The sequence below is a fragment of the Dermacentor variabilis genome, chromosome 10 (assembly GCF_050947875.1).
Source record: "Dermacentor variabilis isolate Ectoservices chromosome 10, ASM5094787v1, whole genome shotgun sequence".
Lineage (NCBI taxonomy): Eukaryota > Metazoa > Arthropoda > Arachnida > Ixodida > Ixodidae > Dermacentor > Dermacentor variabilis.
In genome coordinates this window covers 124706612-124734197 of record NC_134577.1, presented here as the reverse complement: position 1 = coordinate 124734197, position 27586 = coordinate 124706612, and the positions used below count along the sequence as shown (strand labels likewise).

The window sequence follows — 27586 nt, the reverse complement described above, 5'->3', positions numbered from 1 at the left end:
GTAGCAGATAAGCTCATCGGTTCTCCTGGCATTAAATGGGCGGTCCTCTCCCGTTTTTCCTTTTTGGTGGACATTCGAAAGGAGCGCGCTGCATCGAAGCGCTGCTTGCTTGCGGGCTCGGTAGCGCCGCGGCATCTTGCCACTCGCCGCCTGCGCCGCGTAGGAGAGCGGGGCGGAGGAGGCACACGGCGCCTCTCGCTGCACGCGTGGCGCTAATGAAAATTCCGGCTCTCCGTAAATTGGATCTCCTGCGCCGGCCGCCGCCGTTCCTGGCTGGCGTGGCCGCCGGACAGAAGAGGGTGCGGTGGTCCCCGTCTCCCCTCGTCTAGGGATGGACGCGGAAGCGAGGGGAAAGGCTGAGAGAGGGCGCTACCCTCCCGGCACCTTACGGCAGCGCTCGCGCGGTTTCGCATTCACGCGTATTTTGTTTCTTTTTTTTTTCTTTTAGTTTCCGTAGGTATACCACGGGAACACACGTCTGCCCGTTCTCTTCCCTTCCTCCTCCATTTACCCTCACTAGGCCAGCCTCGTTATTGCTTGTGCTTTTTATTTAATCTTTTTTTCGTGTGCGCCGCGCCCTCCTCTCCACTTCCGAAGTTCAACTCCGCACTTCTGGCCTCGTCAACGTGGGCCCGGATGTAATTTGGGCGCCGGATGGCCTCTCCAATCCTTCCCCTTCCTATCCCGCGCCCCTTGTTTTATTTCCGTGTTCCCGCTGGGGCTAGCTTCTCTTTAACTCGGCAGAGGCGCGGTCGCTCGACACTACACTTCGTGCAACTTTTCCGCAACCTGCCGCGCGTAATATTACAACATGAACACGCGGCGATCACATGTTTAGGTATTGTCTTCTTTCTTGTTGTTCAGAACACAGTGTAAAAAAAAAAAAGATTACCAATTCGCCTAAACTGCCAGAGCTGCGGGCCTCACAGCGCGCTAGACAAGCCTCCTTACCAGCTTTTAAAGCAGAGAGAGAAAGAAAAGAAGCAAATGTATACATTGATCAGTTTTTGTAACGAAATCCCAATATTCCAAGTTCTTCGCGGTTCCTATAACAAGGGATGTATTTTCCGCCAGATTATTCAAAGTCCACTGTCGCGCGACCCCACTTGATGCATAATGAGAAGCGAAAGGAGAGAGAAAGAGGTATACAGGGATTATCTGCTGTTGGCTATCCTGTACCGGCACAGGTGGAAAGGGATGCCGTAGGTGAGAGAGAGAAAAATAATTAAAGGAAAGGAAAAATAGAAAAACCGCGCCCACACCGACATACATACAATGCTCTGTGGACACTGTCGCGCCGTCTGCGAAGGCGTTCCTAGTGTTACACTGCCTTACGTCTCACATGACACAGTCACAGTTTGTCACAAAGTCCCGTAACTTTTGAGTAACGCAGCAGCGGGTTCATAGCGGATCGCGCTGAAGTTCGCGTAGGCCAGTTTCCAAGGATGTTTTCCGTTATTGGGCGCGTGTCCAGTTGGTCTAGGGTCGCCGATAGGGCTTCTCCTTGCGGGTTGAAAGGAGGGCACTCGCAAAGAAGGCGCGCCATTGATTCGTTGCACCATCAGAAGCCACAAAGTGGGCTGTTGGCCATTCCGATAAGAAAGCAGTACGCGTTTGAAAATGCTAATCCGAGCCGTAGACGGACTAGAAGGGTGCAGTTACGTGAAGCGGAAAATTCGCACGACTGCTCGGTGCGCGCAACGTACACGACCGCCCATGGCATTTCTTCCTGTTCATCCTCGATTCTGGAGCCAAAGCAACCCCGCGCTGGGGGCCGCCACCATGTGGCGAGGAGGAGGAGCGGGGACAGCTCCTTGTAGCTAACTGCATACGACGTGATGAGTACCGACAGACGAGGCTCATGCATGGGTACCAGCAGAATATGCGCCATGTCGCCAATATCGAGCGCGCCTTTGTTTTATTCGTATTTCTAGCTCCGACGCTGTTGGAGTGCATGATGTAGTGACACACTTCGTGCCTATCACTGAGACGACGCGAGCTCCCACTCCTCCGCGAGGAATCAAGAATTCGACGCGGGTGACGTCATCACCCGCCCCGCCAGGTTCCTGCCGACGAGGAGTCGCCGAAGGGATTTAAGGGAGAACCGGCCCATTGTGAGGAGGGAGTCGCCTTTAGCCGCCCACTCGGTCTGATGCGCACCTACTGCTACCTGTACGCCATTATCCACTGTCTGTGAATAGTGCCCACTGTTTTTCGTTCCTTCTTCGTCTGCGGAAAGAGTTCGTCTCTCGTCCTCCACGCCGAAGTCACAACAATGGCTGGCGTGACTATGGCTCTTTTAGAGCATGCCTACTTTATAATGTGAGGTAGCGCTTATAACATGATTCATTTCCTCTTTCGATAACTTCGTTCGAGGGTGCATTGAATATGGACCTGTTTCGCCTTCACAATAGCCATTCGTGCGATACCGCAGCTCTTGAAGCAAACCAGTTGGAGTGACTGTCTGGATTCCCGTAAATGCTCGCAGTGTTCACCCTCGAGCTATCTCATAACCTCTGGGCTACTTCGGGACCTAAACCGCATTGTTCGATGGACGAATCATTCAATCATCAATAAATGAAGAATCATTTCTAGGCTGTTTAGAGTTCGATAAAGTTCTCCGTTTCTTTTTCCTGTTTGTTCTTTGTGTAAACCGAGATCTGCGAAAGGCGCTTCATTGTGCGTTGTCCTTGCTCGCGCGCAGTGGTGTCGGTGCGGCTGGTGGAAACGTGGGCGGCCTCCGAGATCCGGTTCCCAGTGCACGAGGACGTCCATGGTACAGTCTGGATGCGCATGCAAGACACGCTCGTGTTCCCGCCGCAGGCGCTGCTTGGTAGCGCACGAAACGGTGAGTACCGCCTCGTGTGGCTCGACTGCGCGAGCGAAGCCTGCCCTGTTGAAGAAAGGTCCGAGTAGCTGGGGAATCGCGAGACTCCTGCGTGGGCTCGCGTTTGCCCTTGAGCCACATTTAGAAGGCCCGTGACGGATGGCGATAAGAGCTAGAGGAAAGGCAGAGTGGTTAACCGTGGGGCTACCATCCCCGGTTTGCGCGCCCGTACGGTGGGATGTAATCATCATCGAGAATGTCAAGAGTACTGACCTACCCGGACGCAAGGCGGTGCTGATGCCTAGATAGAAGGTACCGGATTGTGCGACATATGCTGACTGGGTGGCACTGTGCTCCTTGTGTCGTGTTGTATACGTCTGTGTACGTAGCACCGCGTGTACGAAGGTACACTTGACAGACTGTGTGACAGTGCTTGCACGTGTTGTTCCACGACGTGTCCCTGCTGAAGTTAACTACACCGTGCGAGCAGCGTTCGTCGTTGCCCCGCGGATAGGGTTCCCGTCGCGGTGCTCGTGTAGGCGAGGCCGTACGACAAAACCTGAGATTTCTCAGCGGTTGGCGCCCTGCATGGGGCCAGCTTACTGAAATTACGCCAGTCACCTCTGGAGCTCGTGTTGTGTGCCCTTTTCTCGTTTCATTGCGCGGTCCCCGAGTGTTCGGGTAAATATTGTGCCAACGAGATCACTTGAGCACTCTTCTGATATCAGTCCAGTCTGAGCGCGCCTTCCAGCGTTTACGCTCGTTTGGCATCGGGCGTACGTCAGGCCTCTTGGTGCCGAGGGATGTCGCGTCCTTTAACGACGGCCGGGCACGGCTGTGTGTGTCTCAGCCGCCGCGTATAACTCACCCAGGCGTGGTGAAGCTGGTGTTCATGGCGTACCGCAACATCGAGGACTTCCTCGGCCCCGACGTGGCGTCGAGCACCGCCGCCGGGGTTGAGGCCACGACCGAGCGGATCGTCAACTCGCGCGTCATCGCCGCCTCGGTGAACAGCAGGCACCTGGTGAAGCTGCACCAGCCCGTGCTCATCACCTTCCAGCACCGCGAGGTGAGTTCCACGAGAAGCTCGCGCACCTGCGTGGCAAGCTTATTGCCGCGCACACGGTGACCCTTGCGGGTTCGTAAGAACAGCTCGCTTGGGCACAGTGGATCGCTTCTCACCTACACAACTAGTGAATTCCGCCTCAAGGGTTCAGTTTACGCATGTTTCCTGACCTGCAATGCACTCGCTGTTTGACGCCGAAATATGAAATCTTTTGTTTAACGGTCGTTCAGGATCTAAACAGTCGTGGGGAGCCACATCTCCAGAAATGGCTGTCAAGGTCGGCATTGGAGCAGTGACTTCTTTTGGAGAGTTTAAGGGCGCCTACGCGCTGTTGACTGCGCCGATAACCTTGTGAGACGTTTTAAGTGGGCTAACGATTAAACGCAAGGAAAATCTCGCACTTGATTCCTTCTATTACTGGTCCTGGGAGATGTCACTGCGCCTCATTAAATTAATTGAAATTTTCCCATTTTGCCACAGGTGTCTCGGGTGCGGCGAAATAACCGCAGCGATGTGCGACGAAAGCGTTGCTGGGCCGAACGCGCTTAGCTTAACACACGCTGCTTTTCCCAACCGATTCGTCGCCGGGATTTCCCTTCTCTCTTGCCACATTCGTGGCTGCTGCCCTTTTATTGGATGCTTCAGCCGCGCGTCACGTGGTGGCGAAAGAGAACGCAGAGCTGACGTTCCGCATACACCGCGCGCTGCGGAGCTACTTACGTAGAAAGAAAGGAAACTCTTGAACAAGGAGAGAAACAAAACATTTGCGGAACGGTGACGTGACACTGGACACAGTATATTTGATGCTATAAGCATCGGCGCAAGAAAAGCGAAGACAGCATCGCGTTTTTCGTCTCGCCGCACGGTGAAGCCGAAGACGCACATGCCGGCTGCGCATTGACATGTCCGTGCGTCGGAAGCTCACAGCCGTCGCACGCTGCATACTGTTAACCACTTGAGCTAACGTGTCCGAGCAGCACGTCTCGGCAGATCTACGGGGAAGCTTGGCATGTGCGTCTCGCTTTATCAATAAAGGAAAGCTTTCAGTCAGTCGCTTAACTCTTGCAGTTGTGCTTCGGTGATTTCAGCTCGATCCTTTGCTTTTTTTTTCACCTAGGTGGAGAATGTGACGAACCCGAGATGCGTCTTCTGGAGCTTCGATGATGAGTGAGTGTTCCACTCTTTTCTTTCGCGCGCTTTCTGCCTTCGGGTGCGACAACAGCCGCCCGTCAACCTCGGTCATCCATTTCTTTTCAAGCGAAGCGTGTGTATACACTAGACTACGCCGGCGATGTAACGCTAAAAAGAAACCGGCTGCTCTCAGAGCTGGACACGTGCACGGATTGCTATAAAAAAACAAAAAAAAGACAAGTAATAGACCCGTTGAACGCAGAATCCTGCTGAGCCGCCGCGCTACTGACGTCATTCCCTCTGCCAATGGACGACCGCACGCCAAGTTTCATCCTAGACGCCAGCGCTCGTTTCTCCCCTGGCGGAACGATTTCATCTCCAACGGGTGTAGGTTTCCGCCGCCGCTCTTCTTAGCGGTAGCGCCCGCGTTCAGTTCGCGCTGCGCGCGAGGCGTCTCTTGTTTGCGACAGCGCCTCTTCGTATGACCGGAAATTATTATTGTGTTGTTAACTGTCACGACAGCAGTGTAAACACGAAAGGGTTGATGCCACCAGTGAAATCCTGCCGATTCACAAGAAAATGGTACGAAAAGAGCAGACGACAGACATCGATTACTGCGGTGCGCCGACCGAAGTAAACAACTGGCAAACGAAGCGAGCTCGTTCATTAATCACTCCTGAGTGTATGACGGTTTTTATATGTAACCCACATGAATTTAATAATTACTCGGTACATAATCATTTTATTCATATAAAAACTTCAAGTTGTTCGACGAGCGCTTGTCCTGTCTTCTTTCTCGTGTTTCGTTTGCGTGTGCGCTGCCCAAGAATGGAAACCACTTCTGTCGTATGCGCTAGCAGTGGCCGAAGTTCACGCGTGCCGAGAAATTGAATATGTGCACGATGCATAGAACATGACTGGAGTTCATTCCCGCTTCACAACTGCACCGATCGATCGAGTTATTGGACGGTACACGCCCGCGTCTTGGTCGCGCCGGCATTGATGAAGCAGGAAGGATTACTAAGACTTTCAACTTCCGTCTCTTGAGCACTGTTAAAAAAATGGCCAAGCTCTCTACATTGCTGCCTCTATTCCATATTGTAGGGGACGTACTAGTTAAAGTTGATGTCGTACTTGTGCTATGCAGCGATATATTTTGTTTATTTCCGCACACTGTCGATAGAAGTCCGTTGTCGCCATCAGAGACAACACGGATTTGTAGCAAACATATTGTGAGAAACTGAAAAAAATGATTTTAGCTCGTATGTGCCGCATCGTATGTGCTGACAATTTTTCCGGCGGCACATACGATGTCGTTTCCAATTACCTGCTCAGCGTCACTTACATGGTCAAACAGACGCTGCGCTTTCGCCGCATTGCAGCCATAAAAATAATCGTCAAGCGTACCGATCTTCTTAAAGGCAAATAGAAGCGTGTACACTCTGTTTCACACTTAAGGGAAAACTCGGAACGTATTGCATCGCGATGCGGCAAGCAATTGGGTCGTGCGGCGGAAGCAGCTCGAGGAGGCGCAGACGCTCGAGGGGCGGAGTCGTGATCTGCGTCGTCTGCAAGGGCGGCGCGCGCTGGCTGCATTGTCGGGAAGCGTGCTACTGTCAAGGGCAGCGCATCGATTTCATCGGTACTGCGGGAACTGAGCTAATATTCTTTACTAAACGTTGTGCGGCGCCAAACTCTCAGCCTTCATTGCCGATAATGGAGTTCCACAAACTTCTTTTGACAGCATGCTTCGCTTGTTCTTCCCAAAGGCAGGGGTACTGAGCGCGTGCACGTATATTTCTTCACTGTGTGTGCTACCGTAATAAGCAGCGACAAGACGCACCAAGATGCGCGCGCAACGTGCTCAGTCTTTGTTTGACTCGAAAGGAAAACAAAGCACTCAACAATGATAACTACGGGGGTCGAACACGATGAAACAAACGGATACGATTAAAAGAATGTTTTATTTTAGGTTAAGAAAATGAGCTGGAAGTGATTTTTCTCGACAATCAATCACTACACTAACAGACCCTGCCCGCCGGCGGGGAATCAGACACGTCAGGCTCGGAACTTCAGTTAGTATCTCGTCATGTCCCCAGCGGCAGCGATGACAGCGCTCATCCTGGAAGGCAGTGAAGTGTAAAATGACTTGATCAGGGATGTGTTCATTCGCAGCACGTGTCAGTCGCTGACGATGGTGGATCGAAGCCTATCCTCGGGCGACTGATAGAGGGGATGGTGCGCCAACGATACTTTCAACGAGCCCCAGACATCTTAAATGATGTTGGCGCCCGGGGATTGAGGCGGCCACTCCAAGATAGTGACGGCGCGCTCTTCCAGCAGTTCTTGCACAACACGAGCAGTGTGGATCGGCGATCTATCGCGTTAGAATATATAGTCGCCTTCCAGGAACGGGCCGTCAAGAATGTATGGAATCAGTGCGTCGTCTATGACTGCCCTGCAGCGATGAACTTACCTTCGAGGCGTATCAGTGGGCGTTGCACAACGCTTAGTAAAGAATACCGGCTAATTTCACGCAGTAACGATGAGATCGACGCCCTGCAACTGACAGTAGGTTTCCCGACAATGCGGCCAGCGCGCGCCGCCGTAGCAGACGACGCCATTCAAGATCCCGCCCCTCGAGCACCTGCGCGAGCTGCTGCCGCCGCCTGACTCAAGCGCTCGCTGTATCGCGATGCAGTGCGCTCCGAGTTTTCCACTAAATGTGAAACAGACTGTACATCGCCCTTCGAATGAAATGTCCACGCGCACACACGTAGGCACACACCGCGCGCGGCACGAAACGTGCCCAAACGCGCGCAGTGCAGGAGGCAATCAAGGCGGTGCGAACGAGAGGTGGGAGAGGACTACCACCCGCTAATAGAATTTTGCTTCGCATGCGGCGCTCTCAACGCTGGCGCAGCAGCGCCGCTCTCGGTGCCGTTCTTGTCCATAGGAGTCGTGTCTCTGGGTAACGTGAGAGGAATGACTGTTTCTCGCGTAAGAACACTATCGGAGCTGCGATGCACCAATCCCCTCCTCCGGTCGAAGCCACTGGGCCTTCCAGGCCGGACTGCCCCGCTGTTGCCATGGCGACTCTCTACCTCTCTCCCTCCTTCTATCTGCTTCACTCCCATTTCCTTCCCCCTGCTGGCGCTGAGCCGTGCTGCCGCAAGGGTTGCAGAAGATAGTGCCAGCCTTTCCTCCTTTCCCTACAAGAACCACTTCTCTCTCTGCGATGGGTCGGCCGCGCGTCGTGCGTTCGGCCGAAGAACAGGCGGCGTTTGATGAACGCCGCAGGGAACTGGCTCGAAAAAGGGCTCGTGGTGGACTTGCCGACGTCGCCGTGGGGGAACGCGAAGCCGATCGAGACGCTACGACAGCGAAGAGCCGCGGATCCCGGGCGTCGCTTGCACCTCTCTTCACGGTATATTGGAAGGGCGCTAATTTTTTTCTCCCGCTCTCTCTCCCAGGGAGTGGCTGACCGAGGGCTGCTGGCTGAAGGAGACCAACGAGACTCACAGCGTCTGTGCCTGCAACCACCTGACAAACTTCGCTCTCGCCATGGACCGTAGGCCACCCGAGGTGAGCGCGCTCGCATCATCTCGGGGTGATCTGCTGTTGCGTGTGCCTCGACACCGGTGAAATGCATTTGCAGGCTTTGCTTCTACGGTCGGTAATATATGGAGGGCCGAGTGTAATTAAACCATGCAGTGGGAACAATGTCATCGTTTATTGTTTTATTATCTCGTGTGTATTTTGTGATGTATTTCATGACTAGCTGTATTTATGAGAATTACTCATCATGTAAGCTTTACTTTTTTTGTAATACTTGCTCATAGTTATCATGATTAATGTTTCGCAGTTATTAGCGTGGAAATCCTATTTTTCTAATTACTATTCTATTTAACCGTGCTAATCCGTTGTTGCATTTGTTGCTGCCTGGAAAACGGGGCCATGGACCACGTCAAGCCTTGCTGGCTTTTTGTCCACGGTCCTCAGCATCAGTTGTACGTTGAAATAAACTTGATTTGATTTGAAAAAAAAAAATGATTTAAATATGACGTCCGAGTTGAAATTCGCTTTGCTATTAAAGAAGTACGGCACTTATTTAAGCGAATATTGCATATTCACTGTTCCCGCGCTTTTTGAATGTAGGCTAGATCAGAGTCGGCTATACCGAGACGCGGTCAACTATAACAGGAAGGCAAAAATACCAGGAAAATAAAATCACATTGAGCCTAAGAAAAATAACAGTAAAAGCTAGCCGTCAATTCAGGAGGCGCTATTTATTGCTTGCTTTATTTCGTGTTTTGCAGTTCACATCGACTGAGCAGAAGATGCAACTGTTCGTGTACGCCTCGTTCGCGGCGTGCATGATTCTCCTCATCGCCGCTGGCTTCACTCTGCAAGCCTTCAGGTGAGACCGCGGGCATTTTCGGCGGTTCGCGTGGTACACGTCACACGTGACGCAGTATCTGTTGGCTCTGCATGCACGCCGAGGCACGGGCGTCGTGTCGGTGGGCACGACGTTCGACGACGGCTTGTCCCACCTGTATCGCGTGCGAACGTCAATTCAATGTGGGGGACGGGCATTTCGAGGCTGGTGTCTTATTTACCGGCAAAGGTACCTCCAGTTATTCCAATGCGTGCAGGTGGGCCAATAATGTCAAGAGAGATGAAAAAAAAAAAAATCTGAATCCCTTAAATGTAGCTTGTGGGATATGAAGGTGCGAAACAAGCGGGGAATTCATAGTGCGTAGAAAAGCACGCATTAGAAGCACCAGACCCGAGGACCAGTCTGTGTTGCGGAAGCCGCTTTTGCGCCAAGCTACGTGCATCACCAGTCACGGCATGCTCGGGGCAAACGCCGCGCCGCCAACGCGTCCCTCGGCGAAGTGCACACGCGCTGTTGTCGCGCGCAGGTCCCTGAAGGGCGAGCGGGTGACCATCCACAAGAACGCGTGCCTATGCCTGCTGCTGACCGAGGCGCTGCTGGCAAGCGGCCTGGGCGGCCATCCCCAGCGTGTGGTGTGCGGGGTGCTGGCCGGGTTCCTGCACTACTTCTGGCTGGCTGCGTACTTCTGGGCGCTGCTCGAGGGATTCCAGCTGTACACGGTGCTCCTGGACGTGCTCGGCACCGAGCCGCCGTCCTCCAGGCTGCGATGGTACGACTGGGCGCATCTGGCCGCTGCTCGCTTCGTCCGCGGTCGTTGCGTACCAGGCGCGAAATGTGCACGAACTGCGTGAACCGTCGTTGAGCGGAGAAAGGGGAACGTTTGCTGGTTTGTGAATAAAAATAAAACGGACGCCGACTAAGATGATGCCATTATTAACGACGTCTTATGTCGTCGCGATTAAATCTGACCATAAAAAACAAATTTCTTCTTCATAGTCGCCGTCTGTTTTTTTTTTTTTTCGTCACGTTTCCTCACGACCAGACGACCTTTCGTCAGGCCCTCGACTTTATTTGCTTGTTCCTCGAATTGGGAACTGTGCACACCGAGTGCGGCCCTTTCGTACAGAGCCTCTGTTTCGTATCGTTCCCCGCGCTATTCGGAAGGTGTAGAGGCTCCGTTGTACTAGGCCCTTTTCTCCTGAGGGCGGTTAATTCTCTAAATTCCCAGTAGGGGTACTTTGCACTTGTTAATTGGTATTTGCTCGGGGCTTTTGATGTTTCGCTCTTTGGTCATAGTGGCCACCACGTTCTTTGCCCCCCCCCCCCCCCCCATCTCGCTCTGGCGCCAAGAAAGAACAAGAAGGAAACGAAACAAGTTCATCGAGAGTTGTAGTAGTTGGGAAAGTTGGTATGGTTGCGCGTTAGAATTAGGCCCCTCAGGATGTATCTCGACTGTTTGCAATAATGTGTAATGACGCCACAGCTAGTAAACGAAGACCGGAAAGGCAGGCACGTCGCTTGTGTGCATTATGTCTACTTTGGTCGTCTGCGCTTACTTCTGTTCGCGTCAGGTCTGGCGGCGCCTATTCCTACCGCCGCCGCCCACGATCGCACCCCGCGGTCACGTATCGAGGAGTGATTCGGGGTCCCCCCCGTGTGCTTGCAGGTACTACCTGCTGGCGTATGGTGCGCCGGCGGTCATCGTGTGCGTGTCGGCCGGCATCAGCCCTTCCAGCTACGGGGCACCGCTGGGCCCGTCGTTGCAATCGCGCAGGGCATGCTGGATCGACATGGAAGGACACCAGCTGTGGAGCTTCGTGGGCCCCGCCGCGTTCTGTGCTGCGGTGCGTTGACGCTCTTGCTTTCCGCCGTCTGCATGCCGGTCTTCTAGATTACGAATGTCGCGCATCGTGAATCACGGAGGCCACATTCGCTGGCGGGCAGTCTCACCTGTTTTGCAACGTGTCGACCAGCCTGTAGCGCATGAGGCCTTTAAGATTACAACTGGACTTGAGACCGCCCGCTTGCGCTTTCGTACCCACTTGCGGCGAGACCGCTGTTATTGATCATCACTCACCGTACTGCTTGCGTGTTCATTCTGGCTATCTTCAGTGAAGATTTTTTTCGCTTACCGTTCTCGCTTAGTCATGTGTCGCCAGAAGAAGACAAGTGCGCGTGCGAAGGCACTGGCGGTTGTGGCACGAGCGCGCCTCGGGGAACGAACCCCTCGCCAGTGCTGGCTCCTACGCCTCGACTACCGTGTGCCCGTTGTCTTGATAAATCGTCGGCAGCCAACCACAGCTGTAGAGACGCAACTCGTAGATTTTGCTAGGAGAGTGAATTTGTGGCCCCCATCAATTGATGAGACATCTGGCGCGGTGGTTTCTCTGGCTTGTAACGGAACTTCAGTTGCCGGCGGTCGCGAAACCAGACTACGTCTATGCTGCGGTGGCGAGGCGTGCATGCGATAGCTTCGCAAAGCTTTCATTGGGGCGCTTCAGCGATATAGGCGCGACGGTTTGCTCTCTTTGTGCGCGGATTCAGGAGAGAGAGCGTGTGCTGATGTGTGCTGTTCTGTGCCACTCGCAGCTGTGCCTAATCTTCCTGGCGATGGTCTTCTGCAAGGCCCACCGGCACGTCGACTTGCACGCAACCCTGAAGAGCAAGGAGCAGGAGAGGATAGCCAACACGAGGTAGAGATTTTTCACCGGCAGCGTGCCACGGCTTGTACTGATGCCACAGTGCAGGCAAAGGGAGCACGCGATATGCTTTTAGCGAGGTCTGGTAACGTTGCCATCCGAGAGTTCACGGCAGTGCACTACATTTGTTTTATCCCTTCGCTGAAAATAATGACAGCGCAGCCGCATCTTCGGAATGTCGCGCTCGGCAGCTTGTCTATACGAGGATTTCCACATGCCTTCTGTATATGTAACGGTAGTACTTGGGGCACGCAGCCAATGCAGGAGGGCGAAGCGTGCAAAGCAGGCCGAAAAGGATGTGTTTTATTCAAGGAGGGACCTTCATTAAGTTTGGGCATTGCAAACGTACAATAGTGGGCCGCAGGTCATGCGGCCCATCGTATCTGTGAAGTATTATGCCGATGGATCGTGCGGCAACAATTGAGAATTCCATCGCAATCCAACGAGTATAACGTAACAGCTTTCGCCTCTGCGTCACACCAGCCTTCGGCGGCGCACAAATAGCCCACCAGAAAACGAAAAGGAAAAAAAAAAAAGATAACTCCGGGATTCGTCTCAATTGTAGACGCCGAAAGCTGCCACCGAAAATGGAGGCGATGGTCGTGACTTAAATGTCACGTGGTCTGTTGGCTCTAATATTGGAGAAGGCAGGAAGGCAATGCCGCTTGCAGGGGCTAGTCGAGACTCATACCAGCCGATGCCACGTCTCACGGTGGTGCCCCCCCCCCCTCTCTCACCCGGTGGCCCAGGTCCTTGAGCGCGCACTCGCTGCTGGTGCTGGCGTCCCTGTGCCTGGTCAGCTCGTTCGCTCAGCTGCACGTGTCGCGCGGCTCGCTGGTGCACACGAGCCTCTTCTCCGTCCTCAACATTCTGCTGGGGGTCGCAGTGCTCGTCTTCTACTGCCTCAGCAACGACAAGGTAGGCACCTCTCTTCCCCGCTTGTGTGCGCGCTCGCAGGGCGCTGGACCACTGCTTGCATGCGCACGTGCGGGTCTCTGCGCGTTCGTTCTCGTTGCGCGCGCCATTGTGGTTCTTCACAAACCCGGCGGTGCACTGTTGAGCCTAGCTTGGCGGCGGTGCACGGTCGCGCCGCCGTTCGACGAAGCCACGCGTGCCACGCCTCGTCCTCTCGCAGGTGAAGCGTGCCGTGTGCCGGCGCGTGCCGTGGTGCCGCCTGCCGGGCTCCCGGTTGGGCGGCGCCAGCCCTGCCGGCGGAGCAGGCGCCCCCCAGGACCCGGCCTCGGCGGGGCACCACCCGGGCCTCTTCATGCACGCCAACGGCATGCTGGTGCCCTATAGTGTGCGTAACCACTCCCCCACTCCTACTTCTTTGTCGCCAGGTATTACACGCTCGTTCCTTGGTTGTTACTCTGCTTCCTCCCTGCCGCTTTCTCTCTCTGCCGCGGGTCACAGAAGGCTGCCGGTCACGTGGCTGCGCTGTCCACAGCATCGCCGTCACGTTGCGCTTGCCCGCGCTTTGGCAATTGACAGCCGTGGCCTGCGAGATCGCGCGCGCGATCTTCAGCCTATGTTACAACGAACCATAGTAAAATTACCGCCGACTTATTGCGCAACTTACGCAGCTGCCTTCTGGGACTTGCTCCGCTGACGGCGAGCAAAGCTCGCCAGCTTCCCTCCACGAGCACATCATAATTGGATTTCTCCGCTCTTTCTGCGCAGTCGCAAGGAGCAGTGGTTGCGAGAGAGAAATATGGGGATTTTTGGTTCTTGAGATTTCTCTTCGCCTAGGTACTACGGTTCCCGGAAGAAAGTTGTTAGCTCCGTTCGTCTCTAGCCTAGCTGGCAACACAATCGACAGAATGCGTGGCCGGCAAGGCGAATAAGCCGTGTCCGAGTTGAGTTTGTTGCTATTTTGTTGCGACGGCAGCACATGGAATTTCTATAGTCCTAGGGAGATACGTTTGGACGTGAGGCGTTTTCTCGGATGACTTTAATGGCTAAGCATTACGTCGTGCCCATGCTTTGTTCATTAGTTTCGTTGAGCATACCACACGCTTCAGGGAAATCGCGGGAACGGAAACTGTTTATGAATTCAACTGTCGTGCCGGTGCATTAGTTCTTAATGTAATATGAGCGTACACCACACTTGGAGATTCGTGGGAATGGAACATTTTGTACTCTGTATGTGAAAGCACTAAAACTTGCGTCGTAATGCAGTCTGAGCCGTAGATCGTTGTGAGAGCTGTACAGCCACACTGGCAAAACACTACGCCTTGCGGATAAATACGGAACAAATGTATGCTAAATAACAATGGTCGTCGTGCAATTTCGTAGCAGTAGACCGTTGTGAAAGCTGTACAGTAACACTGATATTGGCCACGTGGTCCAGATTCGTAGCGATTCTGAGCTGCTTGTGCGCAAAGGTAATAAATGAAGGAGCGCGTATTACTAATCCAGGCTGTTGCGATGTCTAGCTCACATACGGGGTGCTTTATGTGGGCGAAACAAGGGCTCAGATCGCTACAACCGCGTGCGAAATAGCTCTGAAGGCCTGCCAGTACACTTGTTCGGCGTCTCCGTGCTTGTACTGCGACAGGAGACGTGACGGCAGGTGCGCACGTATATCACACTATCCTCCGACAGTGGCGCTTACCACACTTGGTATACTTCGCCGCAATACACTGCGCATGTTTGATTGCGCGACACTGTTGCCTTACGGCGAAGCTGACTTTAGGCAAACGGCATTCTGCAACGCTCGAGCCATCTTGTCCGTCACTGCGGATAGAAAACGCATACATGTTCAAGCTATTTGAGCTGCATCATTTTGTCGATGTTTACCACTCTTTACTAAATGAAAAGGATAACGTACGCCTGTGTGGGTGATTTAAAAATGATAAAAAGCTTGGTAACCTATGTGCAGTCAGTCAAAAAACACCATTTATGCAGGCGTCCACGCTCCTGTAAAAAAAAACAATAATGCAATTTAGTAATGACCCTCTTTAGATGGAACCGCACCTATGTAAGCACAGTCGGCTCATCAGGCACAAAGTAGGAGCCGAAGAAAACTTTCCACTACATTGATGACTTGCCTTGTATGAACTAAAACGTTGTTTTCACCTTTTGCTCTCCTGTTCGCCACATAAGCATTGCATATTGAGACGAAGTCTCACTGTCTAGTGCAATGCATTTGTCACTGGCTGACCACAAATTAATCGCTATCAATGTCGTAAAATGAGAATTAAAAAGTTCTCTTCAGTTCCTACTTTGTGACAGATGAGCCGGCTGTGCTTGCATAGGTGCGGATCCACCTCCAGAGGGTCGATCATCACTGAATTGCATTTCTTTTTACAGGAGCGTGGACACCTGCATAAATAGTGTTTTTTCGCTGACTGCACATAGGTTACCAGGCCCGTATATGAGCTATACATCGTAACAGCCGGGATTAGTAATGCGCGCTCCTTCATTAATTACCCTTGCGCACAAGCACGTCAGAATCGCTACGAATCTGTGCCACGTAGCCAATATCAGTCTTACTGTACAGCTTTCACAAGGGTCTACTGCTATAAAATTGCATGACGACCATTTTTCTTTAGCATACATTTGTTCCGTATTCATCCGCAAGGCGTAGTGTTTTGCCAGTGTGGCTGTACAGCTCTCACAACTGTCTACGGCTCAGACTGCATTACGACGCAAGTTTTAGTGCTTTCACATACAGAGTACAAAATGTTCCATCCCCGCGAATCTCCAAGCGTGTTGTATGCTCAGTTACATTAAGAACTAATGCATCGGTACGACGTAACGCTTTGCCAAGTCATCCGAGAAAACGCCTCACGTCCAAACGTATCCCCCTGTGACTATCAGAATTTAATTAGCTACCGCCGCACACACACGCAAAGAAAGCAACAAACTCGCATCGGCACGGCAGTCGAATTCATAAACTGTTTCCGTACCCGCGAATCTCCTGAAGTGTGCGGTATGCTGACCTTGCTCAACGACACTAATGAACAACGCATCGGCACGACGTAATGCTTTGCCACTAAAGCCATCTGAGTAGACAACTCACTTCCAAACGTATCCCCCTGCGACTATAAAAATTTCATACGCTACCGTCGCAACAAAATAGCAACAGACTCACCTCGGACACGGCTTTTTCGCCTTGCCGGCCACGCATTCTGTCTGCCAGCTCGATAGGGACAAACAGGGCTAACGACTTTCTTCCCCGTAGCACCTAGGCGAAGAGAAATCTCAAGGAGCGAAAGTCCCCACATTTCTCCCTGGCAACCACTGCTCCTCGCGCATGCGCACAAAGAGCGGAGAAATCCAGTTGTGATGTGCTCGTTGCCGTCGTGCTTCCCTCCTGCCTTGTCTGTGGGTATCGGCGAGGCTCGCTACCCCCCGGCCCAATGTCTCTAAAATCGTCTGCCGTGTAGCACCTTTTAGTACACTTGGCATGCGCAAAGGTCACTGGAGACGAATTGTACGTGTTCGTTACACCGATTGCGGTTCGTAAATTGACGTGAGGTTCGTGCGTTACGAAGCTGGAAAGATAGATTCACGCCGAGTATCTCTGGCCGCAGTGCTTGGCGGCTCGGTGCGGCAGGTGAGCTCTTTAGACGAGGGACGGTCGCAGCAATCTCTCTGCGTGCAACGGCTCCCTAATGCGCGCCTATACTTTCGCGTCCGATTAAGCTTCGACGCGTAACCCTTTTCGTGGGCCCTTGCACTGGGGATCGATATCGAGATAAGGGGGGCGTGTCATGGGATGCTTTCAGAAAACCTTCCAGAAAAGTAAACGTAGCTGCCATAGATTGAAATGTCTTAAATAAGAAATGTGCGGTCAAGCCGTGAGAGCTATATTGGGCTCCACTGTACTGAATTTAGAGATTCAAGATAGCTTCGTAGCATGCGTGCACTTTGAGCGATGATTTGCGTCTCGCGCACCTACCTAATTGCAGCAGCTGTCGTTTTGCGTGTCTTGATACTGCTGCTGTAGTCGGCGTCTTATCAGGGAACTATCACGCACACTTGCTGCCCAAGACATCACGCTCCCTGCCGTGCCCTTGAGCATAGCTATTTGTCAGATACGTAGCACAAGGACGACTAACGGTGTCTCGGAGGACAGAGCCGTTTACAAACTTTATTCACATGCCATGTGCATGATTTACCATTTGCAAATTAGTCGAGTCAAAGTCTGAACGCGTCTACACATGTGACAAGAAGATGCGTAACAGGTATAATTTACCTTTGGTAAATTGTACATGTGACCACTTTGCGTGACACCTTCGCACTGGTGTTCACTAGCGGCCTGCATGTTCGCGGTATCTTCTACAGCTTTTACCTCTGTGCCTTCCCTTCTTTTTCCAACCTATATTTCTTGCTTCTTTGTTGCTTATTGTGTTTGGTGCTTTTATGTTGCATATCATGTTTCGGTCTCATACAGTGTTGTTATCGTTTCCTGTAGCTTTCTAAAAAGTATATTTAGAAGGGTCCATCCCATGTCATAATGGCAGGTTTCATAGATCTGTCAATAACCCTACTCAAACATTCTGTATGCCATTACAGTAACTTGATTTGTTTTCGTATTCTTATGGAATATATGTCGATTTCATATAGATTTTGTATAACTTCTGTAAGAATTGTACGGAAAGCGTTGAAGTGCGTAGGGAACGTTTGAGTAGGGAATATAGTCTGCTGTAAGCGCCAACTGAGCACTCATTGATGATATTCTGCTTGCTAGAGTAAAATAGTGAGATATTGCCTAATGACGTTCCTAATTACATTAGTGGGCTCACGGAGGCACCGCTAAGTAGCGAGCTTATGCGGAATAGGAAAAAAAAAAGATAACCCCCGTCCTGCCACTATTCCTCTCCACTACCACGAATAAATGAAGAGAGAGAGAAAGGGAAAACTCTGTATGTGTACGGGTATTAGGGTTACGAATATACAACATCATCCGCCCTCCAGCGCCAGTTCGCCACGTGTACAGGTGCTGCTCGTAAAACGAAAGGGCGATAATTGGCCGTGTAATGCTTTGCCTCGGTTCTAATGATGGCAGGTAGGATTCTATTTACTGTAGAAAAGAGAGGAAATGAGTCCATCAGATTAATGGCCGTTCGGACGAGATGCGGCTCTGCTTGTGGAACCGACGACGGCGACTTGTCGGGGCCTCTCGCACCCATTCGTCGATCTCCCTTTACAGCTGTGCGCAGTTAAGGCGACGTTCATCGGTGCCTTGGCACACAAGAAGAACACTTCGTATAACAGACTCGGTAAAGCCGAAGAGAGATATACATTTTACACTCCCCGTCCGTTATTCGCCTTTTCGCTAGTTACTTCCTATTACAGCCCTGTCGTTCTCAACTTCCGGTCCCCGCGCGGCGCGTCTCTGTCCTTGCGCCGTCTCTTACGGTTTTCATTGCTCCGTCGTCCAACTGTGTGGTTGCCTTAGAGTACAGGGATCAGGGCGAATAAAAATGGAAGGGACGCATTTGTAGCGACAGTCGTTGGTCGCCTGTAGGACCTGAACAGAATGCTCTGGGTTACTGTTGCTTTTTTTGCTTTTGTCGTTTCACGTTTCTCATTTCATTAATGAAGCAGTTGTGTGAAATGACAGTTTTATTACCCGTAATCGACACTACACAGTCGCATAGCGTGCACTGCGAAAGTACTGTTCAGCTTGTAACCACTGCTCCACAAACAGGGCTCAAATATCATGTCGTGGGGAAGGTCTAGGAAAATATTGTTGAAAAAAGTGGGTTTAATTGTTTGTCTGCTTGCGAGTGTGCGTTAAAATGTGAGTAAGTATTTTTGAATTACTGGGAGAGTCAAAATATCATAACTTACATTAGATGGTCCCGTGATAGGAAGCGTTTATAATATTTTTTTTTGTGTTCGTATGAAGCGTATCACATTTTCTGAAAGCGTATAACGATTGCGGCAATGTTTTGAAGAGTTAAGGCAGTTTGTTGGCAAAAAAGCTCGAGAAAGTGCATGCTGGGAAGCTTTTAGGGGAGATCCGAAGGAGTCACGTAGTGAACAATATTTTTAATGTGCGTACGGAAAGCGTTGATTGCGTGAACTGTCCGGCTAGCTTCCGTGAGCGAAAAAGAAAAGCCGCCCTCAGCCTCTCTTGATGGCTTTCGTCCCTTAGTTCTGCGCGTGCACGTGCACATTGTTCATGTTTAGGGCACTTGCGTTAAAGAAGGAGAAGGGCGCCGGTGTACTTTTCCTGCACTCCTTAAGGCGCCCAATGGCTATTTTTCCATCGAGGAAATGCAACGGTTCTCGAGGCTGTATAGTTGGTCGATCGTTTCCGCCCAGAATCGTCGAGTTGGGCTCCTCATCGCAGAAGGTCGGCGCCAATTAATACACAGGAAGGGGCACTGCCTTTTGAACGGACAGGAAGCTTCGCGTCCGCAAACAGCGAACGAAGCTGCCCGCAAACGGACCTGGCCGCAAGCAACGAAGACGCGCGCGGAAGAACCCACGCTGCCCCGGCGCGAAAATGCGGCGTATCTCAACCGAGCGCGCCAGATTGTTCGTTTGCAGCGGCGTCTGCTATAACGTCGTCGGCAGTGCGCGAGAGGGCGCTGCAGAGCGCCGGTTGCGCCAATGAGCGTCCCTTTGTTACGGCCTCTCACCACCGGCGGCCGCGTGTCTCTGGGGCCCAATCGTGGGATTGCAGACGAGCGTTCGGGCCCGGCGGCTGCGATGCGGGGTCGTCTGTAAAATATGGAGCGTCTGCTCTCCCGCGAAATGGCTTTTCTCGGGCGCCGGGAAAATGGCTCTCGGGGCGTCCGCTCCGCGGTGCGGGCGCCAAATAACGGTCCACATACAAAAAATAGCCGCAGAAGACTGCGAAAGTGCAAGACGGTCTCGTTCCTCGCTGGGTCTTAAACTCCAAACTCCAACCGTATAACTGCGCAGCAAATAGTTCGCTGTATTTATTGCATTAGCAAGTTTGCTTCGGCGCATACATTCTTCTTTCCTTATTTTCGCTCTTTCTCCACTTCTGTCTTGCGAAATCGGGAACCCACTGCAAGCTGGAGCGACGTGGGACACATGTCGTAGGGCCGCGGTACGATTTGCAAATATCCCAAGAGCAGCGGAAGACGTGAGGGGATTGTAAAAGTGGAGTCGCGAACACTCGCTTTGTCCTCGCAGCGCTAATGTGTTTTGGCTGTTACCTTTCTCCCGTACAGCGTAGCAGAGAGTAACGCCGCCGGTTCGATGTTCCTGTAACCGTCATATTCGATGCCAATGGGTGCGCAGCCTGATGATTTTCGCGAATGTGCTGCAATCATAGTGACACGATAGCATAGTAGCTGTCGCTGTACGTGTCGAGCTAGAGCGTCTGTGGCGAGCTCGGCACAAGCCGCGTCCCGGTATAAGGCCCTGCAGAAATAGCCCCAATACAGAGTCGGAAGAGCATTGGTCGATGACAGCGCTTTTCACCAAATAAAGAGTGCCCGCGCGAATTGTCTTGTGCGAACAGCATTATTCGCGTCACGCTTATAGGAAAGCTGCAGTAATGTGACGTCAGGAAAAGAGACAATGCTAGCGAAGTTGCGTGATACCGTTTCAAGCTCGGACTTTCAAGCGTTGAGACGTGTCGCTGGGCATGACCTCAGATTGCGCAAGCAGCAGTTATGTTTACACGTACGCAATGAATGCGGAACAAAGGCTACCGACGCAGCAATTTTGTGGAGAGAATGCAAGTTTCGTTCATTTAGATTAGGGCTAAGGTGGCGCCAGCTGGATAAGGCTAGTGTTGTATAGTTTCGCACATGCGGCCGGGCCGGGCGGTGCGGTTCGTCAACCAACTTGTCGTTCTGTTCAATTGTGGCGTGCCTCTATGGGCTGACATCACGTATGTCAATATATATATATATGCGCGTGTGCGTGCGTGCGTGCGTGCTTGTGTGTGTACACATGTGTGTAAGGAAGGCAGAGATGTTAACCAGTCAAGAGTCTGGGTGGCTATCCTACGCTGGGGGAAGGGAGAAGGGAGAGAGAGAGAGAGGGTATCGAGACATGCACGGGCAGTGGGTTTCTTCGTTTTTCTCGGGTTACTCCGCCCACCGCGCGACGCACTTCCGCCGGGCGTTCGTTTTGCTCGGGCTGCACGGTTCTGGCTACCCGCGGGCTGCCAGAGCCTGCTAGGACGATTTTGGTCTGGCTGCTCTCTGGAAGTTCTCTGGCTAGCAGACGACAAGAGGCGATGGGCGCTCGCCGCCATCTTTGCGGGGACTTCCCGGCCTGCAACGCGGGTGCTTGAGGACTTTAATTTACCTCGCTCAGCCAACTGTCTACGGTCATCTTCGGATTGCCTTACTTCTAGCGCTATCTTTTTAGGTGCTAACGCTCCGTTCCGCATTGCGAAGCGGTGCGATACGAGCCTTGGTGAACCGTTTCAAGCTCTTGTGTGTGTGTGTGTGTGTGTGTGTGTGTGTGTGTGTGTGTGTGTGTGTGTGTGTGTGTGTGTGTATGTGTGTGTGTGTGTGTGTGTGTGTGTGTGTGTGTGTGTGTGTGTGTGTGTGTGTGTGTGTGCGCGTGCGCGCGCGCGCGTCCCGTGATGGCTTCGTCGCGGCGGTGATCAGCGCGCCGCGCTCTCATGCGTGTATGTTATCTGCATCGTGTTCCACGTAAGTTGTAGACACTCATTCACGCGTTGCGGTATATTTTGGCTTCGTCTTTCTCTGGTGGCGTTCCTTTTCACATATCTCGCGTATGTATATATCTCCCTTTTCTGCAGTTAGCGAAGGCTTTGCAGCTAGCCCGTGTTCGCTCCGTCTCTCCGTCGTATGCTTAGGTGGCAGCTCGAAACCGATATGTGTTCGAAGTGCAGGCCGTTTATCTAAGAATACACTTCTACTCGGTACATTAGACACGCGTACATTGGTTTATTGCTCTCATGATCACGACCAATGTTGTTTTTCGTGTGAAACGTTTCGCTCGTCACAGGCGGCGTGCATTTTCATGCGCCAGCCGCATCGCCAGCTCCTTAGGGTCAAAATGAGAAGCACCATCAGCCACAACAAACTTTCTGAAATCGAAGCGCAGCAGGTCGGCACGAAATTTTATGCGCATGAGACGTACCCGATAAGCTGCTCTTTCATGTCTTGTGATCACACAACGACAACTCATCAATGTCGCCATCAATGTCATCCTCGAGCTATCGCTTTCGCGTATACAATCACTCACGCGCGATTTCGCGTCTTCCGCCGCGTCGGAGGCCATCTGTTGCGTTCCGCAACGTGAGGTTGGCCCAGTGCGCGTCCTGCGCCGAGTCGCGCGAGTGATCGTATCCCTGAGTGCAACTATATATTTTCAAGCTGGCAGCGCATAAATGGGCCGACTACGCCGAGCGCGCGCCGGCCTCGCCGGACGCTGCCATGCTGGTGGCATGTTTACATTTGGCCAACCGTACCGGCGTTCGATTTTGCAAACTTCGGGCAGGTTCGGGTTGTCTTGGGGTCCCAGCCCACGTGACTTCCTATCAGAACCGGAACTAGCTGGCTGCCATCTGGCTGCCAGCGGGCTGCCAGAACTCCGAATTATAAAAGGCCCAGTACTTGAGTCAAAGCCGCTCGTGCAAACCTGACGTTCTCAGAAAGCACAAAAGTGCCTTCGCTGCCTTGTGATCCGATGATCGGTGCGCTGACATACCTGTCGAGGTGTGCGAGGAGCCTATAAGCAGCGGAAACGTCAGATTTTCGAACGCGGCTTCTTGCGAAACTGCCGTAGTTGTGGGCGCCTTTTCCTCCCCGGGAACTCTGGCGTCTGCTGAAGAGAAAGCAGCGTAAGGATAGGGATGCAACAACAAGGCGCCGGGTGGCACGATTAACTTGGTTCACACTTCGCAAAAAAGCGCTGAAACGGACGAGGACGATGAGAGGCAGCCATACCCAGACGAGTGCAGTATCTTCGACTCCACCCTTGTCTGTCTTATGGACCTGTTTAGTCAAGTGTGAGCGTCCAGCAACGTCTATTCTCCGAATTGCCCTGCTACTGCCTAAAACGAGCGAAAGAATTAAACGCACGCGCAAGGTGTTTATAAATGACGCGGGTGCTGGACCAACAACTGAACTTTATTACTGACATAAATCCGCAAGGTCTCACCAAGCGCATGCGCCAGCAGCGCAGGATGTGTTGCACAACGTTGGCACTCTAATTTCCGGTCACAGTCGTGGTTCTGGATACGAACACTCCTTTTCACTTAAGGCGAGTGACGCCACGCTGATGCACATCAATGTCAGTATGCTCGTACACGCCTCGGGGACCTTTCAGGAAGTTCGTATATTGCAAAAATTCATTGCCGAGCTATGCATATATATATCGAAACACAACCACAGCCACTGTAATGATGGGCTAGACAGTAGGGCCATCGACAATGGTGTGGAGGAACAAAGGGAACATGAAGACAGGAATGCGAGAACGGGAGAACGCAGCCACCCATTAAGGAACCGTGTTTTTTATTTTATCTCTCCAAAGTCGAAGATCAGCTTTCTTTAGCGGCAATCGCCAAACTTGAAACGGCGACGAGAGAGGAAGTGCGGTTGGGGCGGAATCGGGCGCGCCGGCTGACCCCTTCGCAGCGGGACCCCGTCGCAGGAAAGAGGGAACGGGGCCCTGTCCGAAAATTGGATTAGCTTTGCGACATGTACGCACACGCGGACGTGAGTCGCGTACACGCCGCGCAATTTGTAAGCGTGACGAAACGGGCCCGGTCGAGCCTCGCAGGGTTTCGAAAGTGACTCGGGGCCGGCGCTACGTAGCGGCGCGCCAACCTACCGCGCACGCCCTGTCGCAACCCCTGCGGGCCATTCTGCGGCCGAGCGGGGCTTCTCGCACGATGTCTCTGACACTGCGCTCGGCACGCACAAGTGGCGTGTGATTAGGCGTCAAACGCTCGTGAGAAAGGTTTCGAAGGCGCGTCGCTGCAAAGGCTTCGAGCCCTTTCTTATAAGTTCGACTTGCTATTTTTTTTAGACGGCCTAAGCAGGCATGCCGATTAGAATAGGGCGGTAACTAAGATGGACTTTGATGATGACTGCAGTCCATAGCGTCGAAAGCATTGTATCGCAATTATAACGAACGCAAAGAACACTGGGCCAGACACCACAGGTGCTACACTCACAACTGATGTATTACAGTATCCTAGCTTATTATTATATAGCTCCGGAGGGAAATTATTGCTAGTAACACCAATGAATTGAAGTAGTGAAAAAGAAAACTGCTATCGCATTACTGACTGTTTGGTCCCCTTGGTTGAGAGATGGCGGCCATGGTCCACACTGTTGTTCCATTGACGAGGACAAAAAAGAATAAGAAGAAACCTTAGGCGAAATGGGGACAGCGGGCAGGAAGAGCGAAGAATACTCGCGGGCGCTGTTAATGTTTCCTTTAAGCGCAGTGACCCTGCGGGGATGCTAACACGTTTGCGCACTGTGCGAGGTTTGGGTGGGACGCCTTCTGCGTACCCCTGGTTGAGAGATGATGATTGCGCCTGGTTTTGCTGGCCGGGCAATACCGCTGTGAAGGAAGAAGCGGGAGGGATCGTCTCATTCATTAGGTGCGTTTCTGGAAGCGAACTCCTGGGCTTCCGGTGAAGTTTTTGCATTCCATTAGTGGAGTTGCGGCGACGTCTGAGGTGCTTAGGTCTCTCGCAGCCGTGCCTGGCTGAGAGAAGCGGCAGTCCACCCCTCTCTCATCTTTTTTTCTTCTTTTTTTTTTCTTCGCGCTATCGTAATGGCACTCAGCGCGCGGTGTTTTCACAGGCCTCGCCGCCACGTTCGCGACTGCAGTTTCCTGCCGACTCTGCTTCGCACATGAGGAGTTGCATTTTGCCGTGGACCGTACGAGGATGGTCACAGACGTTGCTTCTGTGTTATTCGTTCGTATTGATACTTCACACAGTGTTATAAAAAATAAAATAAGCGGTAAAAAAGTCTGACTTTTGCCTTGAAGGCGAAGCATCGATTGCCATACCAAATTAGTCGACAGCTATACTTAGTAAGCATAGTAGTTTTATCGGCCGTGTAAACTTGTAAACTTTCGCTTACTCACTAAATTAACAAGCGTGTTGTCATGCCTAGACATGCAAACGTGAACACATCTCACTCGATGACTGAGGGAATTCGCTGTCAAAGCGCTGGTGTGAGGAATTCTTGCAGTGAGGAATTCGCTTCCAGCTGCGGGTGAATCGACCTTCGTGCTGCCTCTCACTTCACCGCGAAATAAGCGGCGAAAGCACACCGCACTCAAAGTTATCAGCCCCCTTCGCGCTCTGCACAGATCGCTTTCCAGGTAGGGCTCCGGAGGCCGCGCCGCTCGCAGCAGCCAGCGGTCTGTGTACTTCCCCCTGCCCCCCCCCCTCTCTCTCTCCCGGCGGCTTGCACGCTACGGAAGACGGCGCTCTTCCTCCCCACTTTCCGCCCTTGCGCGCGCGAGATTGAGCTACCATCGTCGGCTCACCCTCGCACGCTGCCGCTCGCACATACAGCATACGGTGCGTGGCGACGATGTTATGGCCCTTGGGCTTTATACGAACACCGCAGCGACTGCGACGGCAGAAATGCGCCAGGATTATCAGTGTACTTGCTGTCGCAATAAGAACGTTATCATCAGGTAACTCTTGTTCACGTGGGATCGTGTGTACATCCTGAGGAAATATTATGCATAAATCATCAGCATCTGATATTCGTTCACTTCTTGTGTATAGGGGAGAACAAATAAAGGCGATAAAATGCTACCGACATACAGAGTTCCGCTGAGTCGAGGTAGGGTTCAGCTATTTGAACCACTGGCTGTCTCGGCGCAGTTGACCGGCATCCTGCGGTCTCCTGAAGTGTAAACTTGTTTACGCTGTTTTTATTTCTAGCTCCATCGGTTGCGAGCTATTTCAACCATGAACGGCCTGCCAAACAAGCGACAGTCAGCGTGGTCAAATTCTTAATGAATAGTTGTAGGCGGATAAATGCTTCGGCAGTACCTTCGGAAGGCGCCCTAGAATGGGCTGTAGCTGTCATTATGATGTTTTTATTCGAGCGCGATATGGAGCTTGACAATACGTATCGTTCTATTCCGTGTCTAGATCATTCAAGCGTCCGAGATCTCAGGGGCTTTCCTCTACCAACTTTATTCGTACTTTTCTTTTGCAGCGAGTGTATATCGAGCGTATTTTCCTTTTTCAGATGGAATTTTGGGAGTTTTAACGTAAAGCGTGTGTTTTTCTCTCTTTCCCCTCTCCCTTTCTTTGCGTAGTCTACCCCGCAATCTTGGAGCTCTCTGAAGGAGCACGAGTCGTCCGAGGTCACACAAGACGCAAGGAACCATGCCACACAAGGTGAGCGCTGGCCTTGATCCCGTACATGTCTAGACCAATGCCTGCTGCAACTACAGGCCTGCACAAGCTGCACTGCTTCAGCGCGCCGATCGTTATTTTCATCTCTGCTGCCACTGGGGCGTAACGCTGCGTGCGAGTGGCGCTAGCTGCAACCTACAGCCGTCTCGTTTACTCCTGCGGATCGCGTACGAGCTTGTGTTCGACGCAGCGAAGTACTCCACACAGATGTGACGAATTAAAACAGTGAAAAAAATTGCGCGCGGTGTCGCGTTTTAGCCTTATTGATTAAAACGATTCAAACTTAAGAGCGAAAATGAGAGAAAGATGTTCCAATTCCCAAATATATACTGCGGCTCATTCCGACATTACAGTGAAGAATAGACGATGATGATGATTTGTTGACGCCCCCTTTAAACCGAAGCAATGACAAATAGTCACCTAGCCTGCTTGTGTTAATGATGTATGCTATACATGCATTTTATCCTGGCAATTTTCTGTGCGTCTCTTTAACCGTCTTTTATTGCGGCAGAACTATACAGACACTCCGGGTGCATTTCTGCCGTGAGTGTCGGCGTCGATGTGGTGAATTCCGTCCAAAGTACAAGGGCAATAATACTTGCCGCGCCCCGTATGCGGGGCGAGTTGTAGCCTGAAAGTGCGGGGCGAGTATGTGCGAGTGAAAACGCGCGAGGGTGAGCCGACGATGCCAGCTCAATCTCGCGTGCGCGAGGGCGGAAAGCGTGGAGGAAGCGTCCCGTCTTCCGTCGCGTGGGCACAAGAGGGAGGCGGGCGGTGTTGTACTCTGGCGGCTGCTGCGTATGACGCGGCCGCGCGAGCTCTATCTTGAAAGTGATCTGGACAGAGTGCGAGAGAGCCGAGTGCTGCGCTTTCGCCGCTTACTTAGTGTTGAAGCGAGAGGCAGCACGAAGGTGAACGCGTTCGCGGCTGCAACCGCGCTTCCTCACTCCGGCGTTTTGACAGCGAGTTTCCGCAGTCATCGAGTGAGATGCGTTCATTCTTGCTTGTGCGTACGTGACACCATGCCTGTTAATTTAGTGAGTAAGCGAATGTTTTCAAGTTTACATGGCCGATATAACTACTATACTTACTTCGTATATCTGTCTACTAATTTGGTATCGCAATCGATGCTCCGTCT

General features: G+C 52.2%; 1 protein-coding gene across 9 annotated transcripts in view; it reads left to right on the top strand.

The window, feature by feature from the left end:
• The window catches only part of LOC142560944 (latrophilin Cirl-like), a 521606-nt gene that overhangs the window by 483456 nt on the left and 10564 nt on the right, over positions 1-27586 (top strand). For 7 of the 9 annotated variants that reach the window (XM_075673380.1, XM_075673375.1, XM_075673374.1 and 4 more), the window contains 11 exons: positions 2705-2848; positions 3700-3896; positions 5011-5060; positions 8498-8609; positions 9344-9444; positions 9950-10192; positions 11090-11267; positions 12013-12116; positions 12872-13040; positions 13258-13422; positions 26349-26430. In XM_075673380.1, coding sequence (XP_075529495.1) covers positions 2705-2848; positions 3700-3896; positions 5011-5060; positions 8498-8609; positions 9344-9444; positions 9950-10192; positions 11090-11267; positions 12013-12116; positions 12872-13040; positions 13258-13422; positions 26349-26430 — 1545 coding nt within the window. Of the gene's footprint in view, positions 1-2704; positions 2849-3699; positions 3897-5010; positions 5061-8497; positions 8610-9343; positions 9445-9949; positions 10193-11089; positions 11268-12012; positions 12117-12871; positions 13041-13257; positions 13463-26348; positions 26431-27586 lie in introns of all 9 variants that reach the window. The other 2 variants (XM_075673379.1, XM_075673377.1) reach the window with 2 other exon arrangements.